The sequence below is a fragment of the Peromyscus eremicus genome, chromosome 12 (assembly GCF_949786415.1).
Source record: "Peromyscus eremicus chromosome 12, PerEre_H2_v1, whole genome shotgun sequence".
NCBI classification, from domain to species: Eukaryota; Metazoa; Chordata; class Mammalia; order Rodentia; family Cricetidae; genus Peromyscus; species Peromyscus eremicus.
The window spans coordinates 55,902,461-55,918,542 of NC_081428.1; the positions used below are offsets into that span (position 1 = coordinate 55,902,461).

At 44.0% G+C, this 16,082-nt stretch overlaps 1 protein-coding gene across 1 annotated transcript in view; it reads left to right on the forward strand.

Moving 5' to 3' along the window:
- Window positions 1-16,082, forward strand: part of Arhgap31 (Rho GTPase activating protein 31) — a 111,476-nt gene that overhangs the window by 61,594 nt on the left and 33,800 nt on the right. Inside the window, exons 2-3 of the mRNA XM_059277391.1 lie at window positions 8,529-8,631; window positions 11,855-11,999. Coding sequence (XP_059133374.1) covers window positions 8,529-8,631; window positions 11,855-11,999 — 248 coding nt within the window. The remainder of the gene's footprint in view (window positions 1-8,528; window positions 8,632-11,854; window positions 12,000-16,082) is intronic.

Sequence of the window (16,082 nt, forward strand, 5' to 3'; positions counted from 1 at the left end):
GTTATGTGCCAGACAGTTGACCAAGCACTCTTCAGACACACAGTGCATATCCCATCACTTCAAATCAGTCCTGTTTCAGGGTTAGAATTCCACTGCATGGCTCGGACAGGGTCCGTCTGTCCGTCCATCCCATCCCCCTGCCCTCCCCTCCCCCACTTCCTCGCCATCCCATGCCCCGCCACCACCACCTTTATCCCACTTGTCTTAACACAGTAAGCCCCGAGTGTGAAGATCCAGGTTCAGCACTCTCTAACATGATCCCTCTCATACAGCTGGAGTACTGCAAATGCACATTATTTCCTGGACTTGACCAAAACCCTAAATCCCTGCCTATACCCCACCACTGTGCTCAGTCTTTAAAAAAAAAAAAAAAAAAGACAAAACAACACCAGTTACAATTTTTTGTACCTTTCTAAAGCCCTTAACATGTTTTGTTGGATATTTTCCCATTGGCCATGTTGCTCAATACCTCAAAGTTGTGCATTCATTTGTATAACAGGGTGAATAATTCCCTCCTAAAGTGGTTGTCTTGACTGCACCCAGCAATGGATGAAAAAGAGTGACAGTATCCAGGCCCATGTGGCTTGACTTGGCATCTGAGACCTTGGAGGTAGTGAGGGAAGGACCCAGTGAGCCCCCTGGTCCCTGAGCTCTAGGAACAGGCTCATGACTGGAGTCTCTCCGGGGAGCCTGGGCAGAACAGGGCCAGTCCTTGGAGGTCTTGCCAGCAGGTTGGGCAAACACTTCTGCTTAATGAGGGCAATCGCCTCATGGGATCACTGGGAAGCACTTCCGCAAACATGACATTGCCTCACTGGTCTCGGGAAGCCCTCCAGCTTCTTTTCAAACTTGCTCCTCAGAACCCCAGTTTTAGAAAGCTCCTTCAGAAAACTTGGAAAAGCAAGTCATTTATTCTCCACCATCTAGACTCTAGATTCTAGAGGCAGTCACTGTTAACATCCCAGTGGTATCCCCGTTCTCTTCCATCCCCCACCTGCACCCCCCAGCCATTTAAAATATAAAACAAGGTAGGTTTTTTTTCCTTGGTTGGTTGGTTGGTTTGGGGTTTTGTTTTTGTTGGTAGTTGGTAGATACTGTTTCTCATACTCCAATCTGCCCTTGACCTCCTGCCTCCAGCTTGAATTACAGGGGTGTACCACCACACCCAGTTCTGGAAGTATTTTTCATTTTTTAAAAGCCACTTGTATTCTTCTGTAACCTTTTCAAAGACACTTTAAGTGGTTCCTGAGTAGATATGTTTAACACCTAGGGTGGCCTGTGGTGGTGGAATTTTTGTCACTCTGGCAGCCAAGGACCGCTCTTCTGTCCTCCCCAGGCAGCACGGCTAACAGGCCCTGTCCTGAAGAGAAAGACTTGGTAGGCCTGGGACTTTCTCCGTTCTGCATCACACCCCAGTGACGTCACAGAAGAGGCATGGCCTGTGGCATCAGACAAAGCTGGGGTTGGAGCCCAGCTCAGAACTGAGGAGCTGTGCGATGTAGGGGAAGGCCTAGCCTCTCCTGAATCAACTTTCATGTTTCACAACAGAGGTGAACTTCGTCTGTTTGCTGGGCTGGCTCTGCTTCTAGAATAGAAAATGCTAGCCCGGTGGTGGTGGTGGTGGCGTACACCTCTAATCCCGGCACTCGGAAGGCAGAGGCAGGCGGATCTCTGAGATTCCGAGGCCTTGAATGGAATACTGACAGATCCCAAAGGAGAATTCACCTCTGTGTTTGTGTGCCCTGATCTGTGACAAGCAGCAGTTTGCATTGCTGGCAGCATCGTTTCCTGTGCGTGTGTTAGCGGAGGAGCAGGGCATACACACAACATACATTGGAGATAAATTTTCTGATACCAAAACGCAAACAACACAAGAAAAGAATTAGATCAATTGGAAATTTAAATTTCATCCACAATTAAAACTTCCCTGCTTAGAAGAATACCATAAATATGTGCAAGTATTGCCAATGACAAATTGAGTTGTAAAATTTTATATATCTATGTATGTGTCTTTGTATGCTAGCTTACATTTAATATGTAAGACATTTTTTTTATGCAAGACATTCATTTAATCTATTTATCTATTATTTTTGAGACACTTGTTTTTGAGACATGGTCTTATCATGTAGCCCTGGCTGTCCTGGAATTCTTTAAGTAGACCAGGCTAACCTTGAACACACAGATCTGCCTGTCTCAGTCTTCCCAATGCTGGGATTAGAGGCTTATACCACTATGCTTGGAAAGACATTAATTTTTAAATGAAATAAATCAATTTTTAAAAACTTAAGTTACTCAATGCTCATGAAGTCATGAGTCTTGGAGGAGAACCTACAACCACTACTTTACTAAACCAGCATCATCCCTAACTGCATTCTAAATATTTGTCTTTACACCCACAGATAAGTGTAGTCCTCACCCCTCACCAAGGAAACTTCTCTTTGCAACAGACAGAAACCACTACAGAAAACCATAGCCAGTCAAACTGCAGAGCTGTGGAGCCCAGTCCCAGTAGATACATCTACAAGACACTCCCGCACCTAAGGCTCAGGGAACATTGTGGATGAGAGAGGTTAAGCCTGTAAGAGCCAGAGGGTCAGGGAGTTTGCAGTGATACTGTATTTCCCTGTAAGGTTAGAAGCTACACCCATATACATGGCTGACTAGACATAATAAGTTGAAAAAGGACAGCACCAACCGACATGCCCAAGTGAGTGAAGAGAAGACCACGAGGCTTCAACCCTACCCAGAGAACTACTGAGAGAGGGAGAAATAGCCTTCTCTGGGGAAAAGCACACCAATTGGCTATCCGATACCACATTGTCAGCCCTGAAAACATATGTATGAGTTACATTATACAGACTGAGCGGATTATATTTAGGAATATATAAGTATATACATATATGCATGTAACAATATATAAATGAAAAAAAAGAGGCTATGAATTTGAAAAAGACCAAGGAGGGGTATGTGGAAGAGTCTGGAAGGAGGAAAGGGAAGAGGACAATGATGTAATTATAATATGATTTCGAAAATTTTAAATTAAAAAAATACTTAAGTATAAAGACAGCCCACCGCTTAGAAGAAAACATTTGACAAAAGTGGATGCGAGGATGGTTTCGCATCCAGAATATTTCAAGAACTATTATAACTGCACAAAAAGACAAGCAATTCAACTAAAAGTTGAGTTGAAAGACAGTCTCCAGAGAAGATACACAAATGGCCGATCACCCCAGAGAAAGATGCTAAGCATCATTAGCCATCAGCAAAATGCAAATCAAAACCACAGTAAATACCAGCGCATCCCAGGAGGATGACCATGGGGAACGATAGACAATAACAAGTGTTGACAAGGGTGTGGAGTGATTGGAATCCTCCTCGATTGGCCAGTGGGAGCTGTTTTGAAGAACCCTTTGGCAGTTCCCCAAGAATGAAATGTAGAGTTACCCTCCCATTCCTGGATCTATAGCCAAAAAAAAAAATAATAATAAAAACCTTTCTGTACACACACACACACACACACACACACACATACACATGGAGGAATCTTCTTTGTTCATATTAGCCAAAGAATGGAAACAGCTGAATTTTCTACCAGCTGGTGAATGGATAAGCAAAATGAAGAATTTAGTTAGAATAATATTCAGCCACGGGAAGGAGCAGAGGGCCAACACATGCTGCAGTGCAGACGGACCTTGAGAATGTTATGCAAGGTGGGAAAAAGCTCATCCAGAGACTACACATTGTAAGATTCCATTTTTGTAAAATGTCTGAAACAGGGAAACCCACGAAAATAGAAGGCTGGCCAAGGCTCCATGGAGGGAGAATGGGTAGTAACTAATAATCAATTTGGGTTTTTTCTTTTTTTGAGAGGAGAGGGGTTAATGAAATGTTCTACAATAAGATAGTGTGACGGTTCCTTACGTTGTAAATGCACTTTCAAAAAAAACCCCACTTAATCCGACACGTTAAAAGATAACTTTTATGTAATTTGAGTTATATCTCAAGTTTTCTACATTTATTTATTTTATTATTAGTCATTGGAGAAATGCAAATCAAAACCACAGTAAACAGCAGTGTGTCCCCAGAAGGATGACCATGAGAAAAGATAGAAAACAGTAAGTGTCGACAAAGGTGTGGAATGATTGGAACCCTCCTATATTGGGGGCTCTCTAGTCCCTATTTCTTGGGGTTTTTTATGTATGGAATCATACCTGATGAACTCGCATGGACTGACTTCTGTTACCCATCCTCATGTCCTTGAGATATAACCCTGGGCTTGTCACTTGTTGCCTATACTACATTTTGTTCATATTTATCTATATGTGTATATATATATATACACACATATATATATACACATATATATATTAAGGAGTTTTATTGAGGTATAATTCACCACACTTTACTTGAAGATCAGGAATACAGAACCCAGATAATGATGACATCTGACCAAAAAGAAATAAGAACAGCGAAGGGACATGCCTGTGCCGCTAAAACACAAAAGGCAATTTAATGTGCTCTGAAAGAATGTGGCTTCAACCACCCCACAGTGACCAAAGAGAACTGTGCTTGCTCCCATCTACCCGGACCCTAGCCACCAGGAAACTGAGGCTGTTCATGGTCACGACTTCTGGAGGGACATGGAAAGCTTTACTGTGGCCCTTCTGCTCTAAACTCTTGGAGGAGTGAGGGATCGCAGAGACTCACCACATCGTTCATCAGTGCAAATTTGTGTTTGACTTGTGCCAGGTTAGATGCAGAGAGACAAGGGACCCACGGTGCTCCATAAATAGGACATGTGGAAGACTTGCTCTTCTGTCAGAGCCATCTGCAGAAAACCTTTGTGTTGATTAGAAGTTAACTTCCAAGATTACTGATCCAGGGAAAACAACGCAAATCAGAAAAGGGAGCTGGAGAAAAGTGCCCATGGAACAACTTAGAGATGATAACGCCGTATCCTAGCAACTGTGTGGACCTGTGTGGGAGAGACTCAATGTTCTTTGGGACCCAGATAGATCTCACAGACCAAACTCAGTGACCCCGACCTCCAGAGTCACTCCTCCTCATGCCTGTGTTGACAAGAGAGGCTTTCTATCCATCTGCAGCCACTCAGCTCACTTCTATCAGCATTCTACCCTGATCAGAATCCTAAACTGTCCTTGAACCATGGAAACAGCAGTCTAAGGAATCCTGAGACTTGAACTCTTGGTGAAGTCGTTTGGTGTGTGTGTGTGTGTGTATGTGTGTGTGTGTAGTGTGTGTGTGTGTGTGAGTGTGTGCATGCCATGTTTGTGAGGGTGCCCACAGAGGCCAAAAGAGGGTGTCAGATCCCCTGGAGCCAGAGCTACAGGTGATTGTGAGCCACTATATGTGGGTGCTGGGAACCAAACTCAGGTCCTCTGGGAAAGGAGTACGTTATAGTGATTACTAAGCCATCTCTCCATCTCCATCTCTTGGTGGCCCCAGCAACACCATCCCCCCGAATACCATCTCTCTTTAAGCCCTCAATGCCCTGAGTGTCACTGCTGATTGGCAGCCCAGTGTCACCTCAGAACTTATTCAAAAAGTAAATTCCTTGGCACTCCCTGCACCCACCTTCTTACTGAACTGGAATGTGCATGTTGACAAGAAGACTTTGGTGTGTGTGTTCATCTATATTTCACAAGCTCTAAGCTAGGACAGTGGCTTTTCAGCTGTGATGTCTAGAGGACACACTTGGCTTCCCTAAGTGGGGAGATGGAGTGATTCCTTTCCCACTGCTGAAAGTAATGGAGACCTGCACCTTCCCACCTGGTCCAAGATGGGAATCCAGGACAGCTAACCAGTTTGGGACTGGGGCCATACCCTCTTTCTGGGAGGAGTTATCATAGTACCTCCCTCTCACGTAGAACTGTGAACAAGGGCTTCCCCTATCTCTAAAATGGACTTCCCCATCTCTACAATATGTGATGCCACTGTTTGTGGTGGGGCATGCTGGTAAGATTTGCTGAAGGAGGCGGAGGCATGAGGATCATGAGTTTGAGGCCAGCCTGGACTACACATTTAAAAATAAATGAATAAATAGATAATAAAATATGCAATGTCTCTGTGCCTCAGAGTTACGTAAAGACACAGGGACTTCTCAGCAGCACAGTTACTCTCAAATAGGACCAGCAGTCACTCCAAGGAATGGAGATGAGTTTTGACAGTTCGTTTGGCTGGGAGGAGCTAAGCTTTGTTGTCACCAAGAAAATGCAAACTATACATGCATGTCCTACATAAGCCACAAACAGAAATAACAGCTGTCATTCCAGAACACTTCTGATGTCCAGGATCTGGGCTAAATGGGTAATTTCAGTCCTAGCATGAGGGTGATGTCGCTGATGCCTTCATTATGTTTTCTAATCCCAGGCCACAAAGGCAGTTTGGCATCTAAGTCTCTAAGTCTGCCTTCTCAGCCCTGCGCCACGTGTGACAAGTTACAGAAGAGCTTTGAGTGGTGTTGGAAGAGTCAGCTGTTGCTTACACAACAGAAATTTCGTGTGTGTGTGTGTGTGTGTGTGTGTGTGTGTGTGTGTGTGTGGCACTGGAACTCTCTGTGTAAGACACACAGACTTGGCAAAGTTCCTGTGTAATAAAGCAGATCCAACTGTACCTTTTCTGCTTAAAGATGGGAGGAGGATCTGGGAGCCTGGCTTGCTCCCACACCCCACCCCTACCCTCTATTCACTCACAGGAAGTGGATCCACCTCTGTGATCTCTGGCCTCTGATATTTCCAATCCAAAATCCACTCCCTGACCTCTTTGTACCTGGGTTAACTGGAAGGTTCTCCCCAGTTCCCGTCTTGCAGGATAAGCCAGGGGCAAAATAAGGATGTGTTTTTGAAGGGAGAGGTCCTGGTATGTGTTAGCCTTTGAGGGATGGGCAGGATATTTTTAAGAATGATGAACTTGATTAAGTGCCTAGCTTACAATTGTTGCAAAGCAGCAAGAGAAAGGAAATGCTTCGAGGACGTTGTAATGGAGAATTCAGTGGTGTGAGGTTGTGCACAGCGGTGGTGTGAGGTTGTGCACAGCGTAGTGAGAGAGTTCTTGCCTTGCATCCAGCAGCCCTGGGATAGATCCTCCATCACCCAGTAACAATGAGACTGTTGAAACCGAATACCTTGTGTCTAGGTAGAATGTTGGGTTTGAACACCTAGTATCTACCTAGACAAAGCTTCAATCTAAGCCGGATGTGGTGGTGGTGGTTGCCTAAGCCCGATATTTAGGAAGCTTGGTGAGTTCAAGGCTAACCTGAGCTATATATCAAAGCCCTATCTCAAAATGAGAAAGATCCAGTCCAGCATGGACTTGCATTTAGGAGTAAGCTTGTGTAATAAGTATGAATGAATTGGCATTAGTCTAATCCAAGAAAGGTTTGGGTGTGTGTTGGGAGTGCTGGCACAGCACTAACTGATCCTTAGTTCATGGAGGACCTGTGTACCCAGAAGCCACAAAAAAAAAAAAAAAAAACCACTTTAGTCTGAGGCTTAGGCTGTCCCACACCCAGTCACCATTCACCACACTTTCACAAGGGGACCTCAGGCAGACTGGTCAAGGGACCCAAGTAGCAAATGACGTGCTGTGCATCTAAAAGACATGTGCCATTCTGTCCTTCTGACTATGCCCCTCAAGGTCAATCCAGGAGAGAACAACACAGCCATTCTCTACCACCAACGCTCTGAACCTGGGAGGGTGGGAATGCAAGAGGCTATATTAGAGTCTTTTAGATATGACCCTGTAGTTAGACTTTTATTTGGGCCACCAGCTCACAAAAAAAATGACAAGGAGACTTATTATTAATTATGAAAGCTCAGCCTATATCTTAGGCTTGTCCCACTAGCTCTTATAACAAATTAACCCATTTATATTCATCTATGTTTTGCCTTATGGCTTTTTACCTTTCTTCCATCTTGCATCTCCTGTTTTCCCTCTGTGCCCTCTGGTGTCTCTGCCTTTTTTCTTCCCCGAGACCTCTCTGTCCCCAGAAGTCCCACCTAATCTCTTCCTGCCTAGCTATTGGCCATTCAGCTCTTTATTGAACCAATCACAGTGACTCATATTCACACAGTGTAAAGAAATATTCTGCAACATGACCCACTTAAACAAATAACTAGGAGGAAGGATTTGGGGTTCTCATCTTTCAAAGGAAGGCATACATCAGTTACCCACAGATAAAAAGCATTCTTAATATGAAGATGGAAGGGGGTATTTTATTTGTTGGTTCGTATGTTTGTTTGAAACAGGGTCTCATAGCCCAGGCCGTCCTCAAACTTGCTACATAACTGAGGATGACCTTGAACTCCCCAATGTTCAGACTACAGATGTACAGGAGTATTTACAACCTCCGAGGAGCATTGACTCGCACTTATAAGCAACTGCTCCCACTTGTAACTCTTCTGAGTCCCACCCTGTTTCTCTTTGAACTTACCTGGATGGTAAGGGGGAAATCTTTACAGGACAGATTTACATCTAATACTTGGCTGTTTTTCTCTCCTTGTACCTAGTTCCATATGTGCTGAAGAGCTGTGCCGAGTTCATAGAGACTCACGGCATTGTCGATGGAATCTATCGTCTCTCAGGTATCACCTCAAACATCCAGCGGCTAAGGTAAGCCAAAGGAAGAGCCCAGACTTCTCCAGGGATCCTACCTTTCTTGTGTCTCTGCTGGCACTTGTTGGGAGTCCTAGAAAACTGAAAGATGGCCTCTGTGAGGTACAGCTGCCTGGCAATTCTAACTCTAATCAGGAGGCTCCCAGCCTGGTGGAATTCTTTCCAAGGAAAACGCCTTTTTCTTTGTCTTGGGTAGGGTTTATGCGTCTTTGACGGATTGGATTTTCCTCACATGATCTAAATTACAAGTTAGGAAACATGATTTTTTCTAAAGCCCAGTCAGATTAGGGCCCCTCACACAGTGCTCAGAACTCTAAGGCCCTGAGGAGGTTTTCTTTGGATGCACTCTTGATATTTCAGATGGTTGAGAAATTAGAAGCCTGCATAATCGTACATTTCTCTAATCAATGCTGATATTTTTAAGTTACTTGGGACCAGCGATATGGCGCCACAAGTAAAGATGCTTGCTGAGCAAGCCCAGTAGTCTGAGTTTGATCCCTGGAACCTGCATAGGCAGGAGGAGAGAACTGACTCCACAAAGTTGTCCTCTGACCTCCATATACAACCAATGGCAAGTGTGCCTTTCACCTCCCCATACACCAGTAATTTTTTTTAAATGGATGATGTATAAGAACCTTTAACTTAAAAAAAAGATGGGTATAGAGTGTATAGAGAATATATGAAATATAGCCGGGCGGTGGTGGCGCACGCCTTTAATCCCAGCACTCGGGAGGCAGAGCCAGGCGGATTTCTGTGAGTTCGAGGCCAGCCTGGGCTACCAAGTGAGTCCCAGGAAAGGCGCAAAGCTACACAGAGAAACCCTGTCTCGAAAAACCAAAAAAAAAAAAAAGAATATATGAAATATATTGAAATATATAGGTATTTTTCTGTGATTATTGCAATAGGCTTATTATTTTGCTTATTATTTATAATACCAATATTTAGTGGTTTAAAAAATATATTTATTATATATTTGTTAATTATAAATATCAATTCTAAAATGATAAGAATATACATTTAAAAATTTTTGAGACAGGATCTTACTCTGTAGCCCAGGCTGGCCTGGAACTCAGGGCAATCCTCCTGCTTCTGTAGAACACTCACTGCAAGATCAATATGTAAATTGTGACATATTATGCATATTATATATTATATATTATATAATTCAGGTCTTGTCTTCTCCCTTCTCTTTGGTGCTTCATCTCCAAATCTCACTTTATAGCAAAGAATAAAACACTTTGATGGATGTTTAAAAAAATCGGTTTATTACAAATATAGTTGTTTGTTTTTTTAATTTTGCAGTGCTGGGATGAAACCTAGGCCGTTGTGCATGCTAGCCAAGGGCTCTAATGTTGTGCTATACCCCAGCCTTATTGGGCTTTCGTGACTCTGTGTACATGTAATTTAATTTACAAGTGTGCTTTTTGTTATTGTTGTTGCTAGGATTTTGTCTTGTTTGGTTTTGAAACAGGGTGTCACGCTGTAGACTAGGCTGGCCTTAAACTCACAGGGATCCACCTGCCTCTGCCTCTGCCTCTGCCTCTGCCTCTGCCTCTGCCTCTGCCTCTGCCTCTGCCTCTGCCTCTGCCTCTGCCTCTGCCTCTGCCTCTGCCTCTGCCTCTGCCTCTGCCTCACAAGAGCTGGGAAGAAAGGTATGTGCCGCCACACCCAACCATTTGTGTGACTTCTTCATTTTTTAAGACAAGGTCTCACTCTGTACCTCAGACTAGCTTTGAACTCACAACTCTCTTTCCTCATCCTCCAAAGTCCTGGGATTACAGGTGTGTGCCACCATGCATGGCATGAGTGTGCCATGCCTGAGAATTTCATTTACAGCATTTTTTCTTTCTTTCTTTCTTGTTGGGGACCAGCACTGGGCCTTGAGCTCAGTCAAGTGCTCCCCACTGAGCTTCCCTCCCAGCCTCTACTCCCAGTAGTTACCTCCTAGAGGGTGACTCTTGGTCTGAAGTGCATGGCATGGTGACTGGCATCCCACAGAGACACAAGAGGGAAGCCCTATTCATTTAAAAACTGCCTTAGCCTTGACCAGGGAAAGTTTGGACAAAATGAATGAATATATTCTAGAATATATTCTCTTCTGCTCCCAGAAAAACACATGCATGTGTGTTCACAGATTCGTGAGACAGCTCTTCTCAAGGCTCATGAGCTGCCTTGAGGTTCTTACAGTATTAGAGAGTTCCCCTCTCTTCTTTGAAGGGATAGAACCAGAGTAGGGGTAGGCAATGGGCTGATTTGAAAACGCTGATTCTCAGCATTGATCACTACCTTACTGACTAAGGAATGTGCTTAGAAGCCTAACTTCTATATTAAAACTAAAACTTGTCATTTAAAAATCATATAGGTAGTTTACAAGGATGTATTGTTTGAGGCCGTGCATTCATGTAACCTTGTAAGGGGATATTTTCTAATTTGACTCCGAGCCTAAACTGGGGCTGGTGACACAGGCCTGGGACCCAACGCTCTGGAGGGTGAAGAAGCAATGATGTGAGTTCAAGACCAACCTGGTCTACACAGTGAGTCCCTGTTTAAAAACATGGAGCAAAAGAAAAGAAAATTAAATGAAAGGAAAGAAAGAAAACAGCGCAGAACCTGGAGCCAGATTATCTTGGTGTTCCTAGGATCCCGCTGTGAACTGCTTAGGATGGTCCCACACTCGTGGGACATGCCGGAGTCACCACCAAGCAACCCAGAAAGTTCCACTGAGCATCAGAGAGGTAGTTGAGTTAGGTCCTCGAGCCTTGGGTTTGACTATCCAGATAAAGCGAGTTTGTGACATGGCCGTGGAGCTCGGTGATAAGACATGACACCCACCCTACCCCACTTCCCGGTTTTAGGTCTCACTGATAAAAAGGAGTTTAATATTGAGTAATGTCTTGAGAAAACTGAAATCTCAATAGGCTTTTTGGGCAAATTTTTCATACCCTCCCAGTGCTCATTACCAAGGCACGGATATAGTGCCATGGGAATTTCTGTTCCCAAATGAATTTTCTGAGTTCAAGTCACAGCCTACTTCCAAGCAAGCTTCAGCCTCCAAAAGTGGTGTCTCTCCAATGGCCTCCTGGTGCCCATAGTAGAATGGAGGTCAAGAGGACAGGCAGATCAGCAATGTGGGCTCTTTTTACCCCCATGCCTCCAAGCAGCTGCTGACATGGAGCACATGTTCCCTGGGATTGTTATGTCTCCGTCTGTGTTGTTTCAGGCAAGAGTTTGGCTCAGATCAATGTCCAGATCTGACAAGGGAAGTGTACCTCCAAGACATCCACTGTGTGGGCTCCCTGTGCAAGCTCTACTTCAGGGAGCTGCCCAACCCCCTCCTGACCTACGAGCTCTATGAGAAATTCACGGTGAGTGTTTGGATTTTCATTGTGGTTAGCGGGTGGGATGCAGGGACCGGCCAAGGGCAGTTTCGACACTGAAATAACAATAATAAAACTCACCAGCTGGTTGGCATTATCTTAGCATAGTGGTGGACGTAAGATGGCCGAGGGAAGGAGAGCTGTGGGACTGTTTGCTAACGGTTTCTTTCTTGGGTTTTTAGAATGATGCTGTTTGTTTTAAGAGCTGGGTGAAATTATTTCTTTGTTTATTCAACTGAATGTGCCTCATTGTACAGGGAGGAAACTGAGAACCAAAGAAGTAAAGTGGCTGGCCCAAGGTCACACAACAGAGGCAGGGCAGGAATCTGAGCAACCCCCTACCCACCATCCCCACTCCCACCCCCAACCCCGTGCTTGCTAGATGCCATGATGGTTCATTTTCAAAAGAGTGTTCCTGCTGTGTTTGGGGTTGGGCTCAGGGAGAGAGACCAGTAGGTAGAAAAGGGAGAGAGAACCCCCAAACATCAAAAGATAGGTCAGAAAGCTAAGAAGAGAAAGGAAATGGAAAAGTACCTGGACCGGGCGGAGAGAGGATGGGACTGGATGGTGGGCTGCTGAGCCAAGGGCAGAATAGCAGCATCCTAGCATCAGAGGTGGGCTTGACAAGGTAGCCAGACACAGGGAGACAAAGGCTGCATGTTTTCTCTCACATTCTGATGCACGCTCATGGTGTGTGTGTGTGTGTGTGTGTGTGTGTGTGTGTGTGTGTGTAAGTGAGTGTAAGTGTAGGTATAGGCTAGGACACTAGAGTGTAGACCCAGAAAGGGGGAAAGAGGTGTGCAGGAAGTGGCGGGCAACAGGACACATGGGACATGAATGCAGAAAGAGGCTTTGGTGGGTGGCAGGGGACAAGGGGAGCGCTCAGGCCGAGGGCAAAAAAGGTGAGACTTGACAAGAAGAGATTTTGTTTGACAGTATTATAATGAAAACTAATACCAAGTGCATAGTGATTAAAAGCTTTGATTGAGGGAACCAGCTCCCTCTTTTCCCCCCAGGGTACTCTTGAAGAGGGAGAAGTGAGAAATCTTTAGATAGAAATATAGAGGAGAGAGACAGTTAGAAACATAGGATAGCCTTGGGAGGGCCTGGATCAAAACCCACCAGCCCCTTCTGTCTCTACTAAAGGGCTTTTAAGGGAATGCCAAAGAGTGGAGCAAAAGACCTCCCCCCACCCCCCACCCCCCACCCCCTCAACCCACCCCCACCCCCGCACAGCCAAGTGCAGACCATTCCAGACACCTGGTGACCTTGCACGTGGGCAAGCCATCCCCTAATGCAGCTCAGATCTCACTAGGAAACCATTGTGGGCTCCCACATTAATAAATAAGAAATTGAAAATCAGGCTTAACACATACGCCTACAGAGGTAGATTGTAGAATGGGTGGGGGTTGGGGGGTTAATGGTAAAGCAAAAGAAGAGAGGGATGGGGGATGCTAAAATACTGGACCACATCATCCAGTCTAGGGAGGAAAGAAATGAGAACAGATCAGAGGAGTACCGGGAAGGTACTTGCTCATCCCTGCAAGGCCTGTGCAGTGCTGGAGGGCAGGGGTCAGGGAATCACTCAAATTAACATCATAAATAGAAATGAACCAAATCTGGGCTCTAGTGGTGTGACAGGGTGTTTCTCAATATCCTGTAATAAACTTTTGACCACATGAAAATTTACTTCATTCAAAATCATGCAGAAATAAATGAATAATTTTTCTTTTTTGGTGTTTTTGTTTTTGTTTTTGTTTTTGAGACAAGGTCTTTCTGTGTAGCCCTGGCTGTCCTGGAACTCACTTTGTAGACCAGGCTGGCCTCGAACTCACACAGATCCTCTGTCCCCCAGGTGCTGGGATTAAAGGCGTGTGCCCCCACTGCCTGGCATGAATAATTATTCTCAAGAGCTGGGCTTGGAACCTCACAATGGATTTAAGTATTTTCCCTGGTATAGGAACAAGGTCACAGTGATCATTGAAAAGTAGGGGGGAAAAAAACCAAGATACATAAATGTATATTAAGAAATGCTTGGGAGGGCTGGAAAGATGGTTCAGTCATTAAAAGCCACCTGTAGTTCCAGTTCCAGGAGGCTCGACACCCTCTGGCTTCTTTGGGTACTGGCACACATACAGCACACATAAACTCACAAAGGCATAGTTACATACATATACATGCATCTTAAAAGAAAGGCAGGCTTGAGATGGTGCCCACCCTAACAACCCCAGCTCAAGTTCGGTCTCTGAGACCAACGTGGTAGAGAGAGAGAACCGACTCCCACAGTGTCGTGTGACATGCATACATGTGCCATGGTACACGTGTATACACACACACACACACACACACACACACACACACACACACACACATAATATTTTAAGAAAAAGGTAATTTTTTAAAAGCCTGGAAGGAAGGAAATTCAAGAGTGGTGTTCATTTTAATGGTATGACTATAGTATTAGCTCTTTTGTATATTAATTTTCATAACCTGACCCACAGAATACACTGATTTCTAGTGAAAAATAGCCCAAAGCACATGAAAACCTTAATCACAAATGTTCAACTACACCATCCTGTAGCTGCTGGTGTAGAGTTGTGGGTGGCTAGGGGAATTCTTCATAAGAAACTTCAGAAACGATTTCTTCCTAATTCTGTCAATAGCCTAGGGTCAGCTCCTCCATCCGGCTCCTGCCCTGACAACATTCATTTTTTGGTCCTTTTACCAGGACTGGGAGAATAGGAAAAATAGAAAAAAACATGCTGGAAGGCAACTTTTTGTCAGCTTTTCATCTGATTGAAGGAAATAACGTGAGTTTTTAGACAGTTTATTGACACTAAAAAGTAAAACAGGAATGTTTTGTTTCGGTTGCTAATTTCTACAGAGCTAAGGCCTACTGATTAATTATGTTGCAGAATTTGTCCTTTAGTGGATTTATTTGACTGCAGTAATGGATTTGACGGTATAAGCAAACCTTGGGGATGTGAAAATTACAGCTCTATCACGCTCTCACACTTTGTCTGACTTACTTGCATGGCTGAAGTCAAATACTACTTCATTGGATTAATAAGAGGATTTAAAAAATAATAATGGAATAATAATGTTAATAATGATAATAGCTGCCATGTAACTGAGTGATTAGTCTGTCATAAACTCATGAGCAGCGTCTCAATTAGTACCTTTTACTCCTAAGTAGGATCTCATTTAGTGCCTTTTACTCCTAAGTAGAATCTCATTTGGTACCTGTTACTCATGAGTAGGACCTCATTTGGTACCTGTTACTCATGAGTAGGACCTCATTTAGTACCTGTTACTCATGAGTAGGACCTCATTTAGTACCTGTTACTCATGAGTAGGATCTCATTTAGTACCTTTTACTTCTAAGTAGGATCTCATTTAGTACCTTTTACTCCTGAGTAGGATTTCATTTAGTACCTGTTACTCCTGAGTAGGACCTCATTTAGTACCTGTTACTCCTGAGTAGGATCTCATTTAGTACCTGTTACTCCGGAGTAGGACCTCATTTAGTACCTTATGAAGTAGTTCCTACTGTCATCCTCAGCTGAGTACCAGTCCTAGGTAGAGCTAAAGATGCAAATTCTGCTCACAGCTCCCACACACTCATATACAGTGTGGGTTCTGAAAGGTGTCAGCTGTTAGTAACCTAACAGAAGACACAGTGAAAGACGATGTCCATGAGCCATGTTGAGAGCCAGCTACCTATGGGGGAAAACGAGTTATCTTCTTACTGTTTAGCAGGCCTCAGAGTGTTGAAGAGTGTCCTCACAGAAAAAGCAGAGGGAAAAAAATAACAAAAGCCAAATTTGACAAATTAAACCACATATGCATTATCTTTTCCTATGCTAAAAAATACACTGATAAAATTAAAATGTAAAATATTAATATAAACATTAATAATAAAAATTATTTAGGTTGATGGAGAGATGGTGTGTGTGTGTGTGTGTGTGTGTGTGTGTGTGTGTGTGTGTATTTTTTCTCCCCTTGGGCTGGAAAAATGGCTTAGTAGTTAAGAGCACTGGCTGCTCTTCCAGGGGACCCACGTGGTGGTTC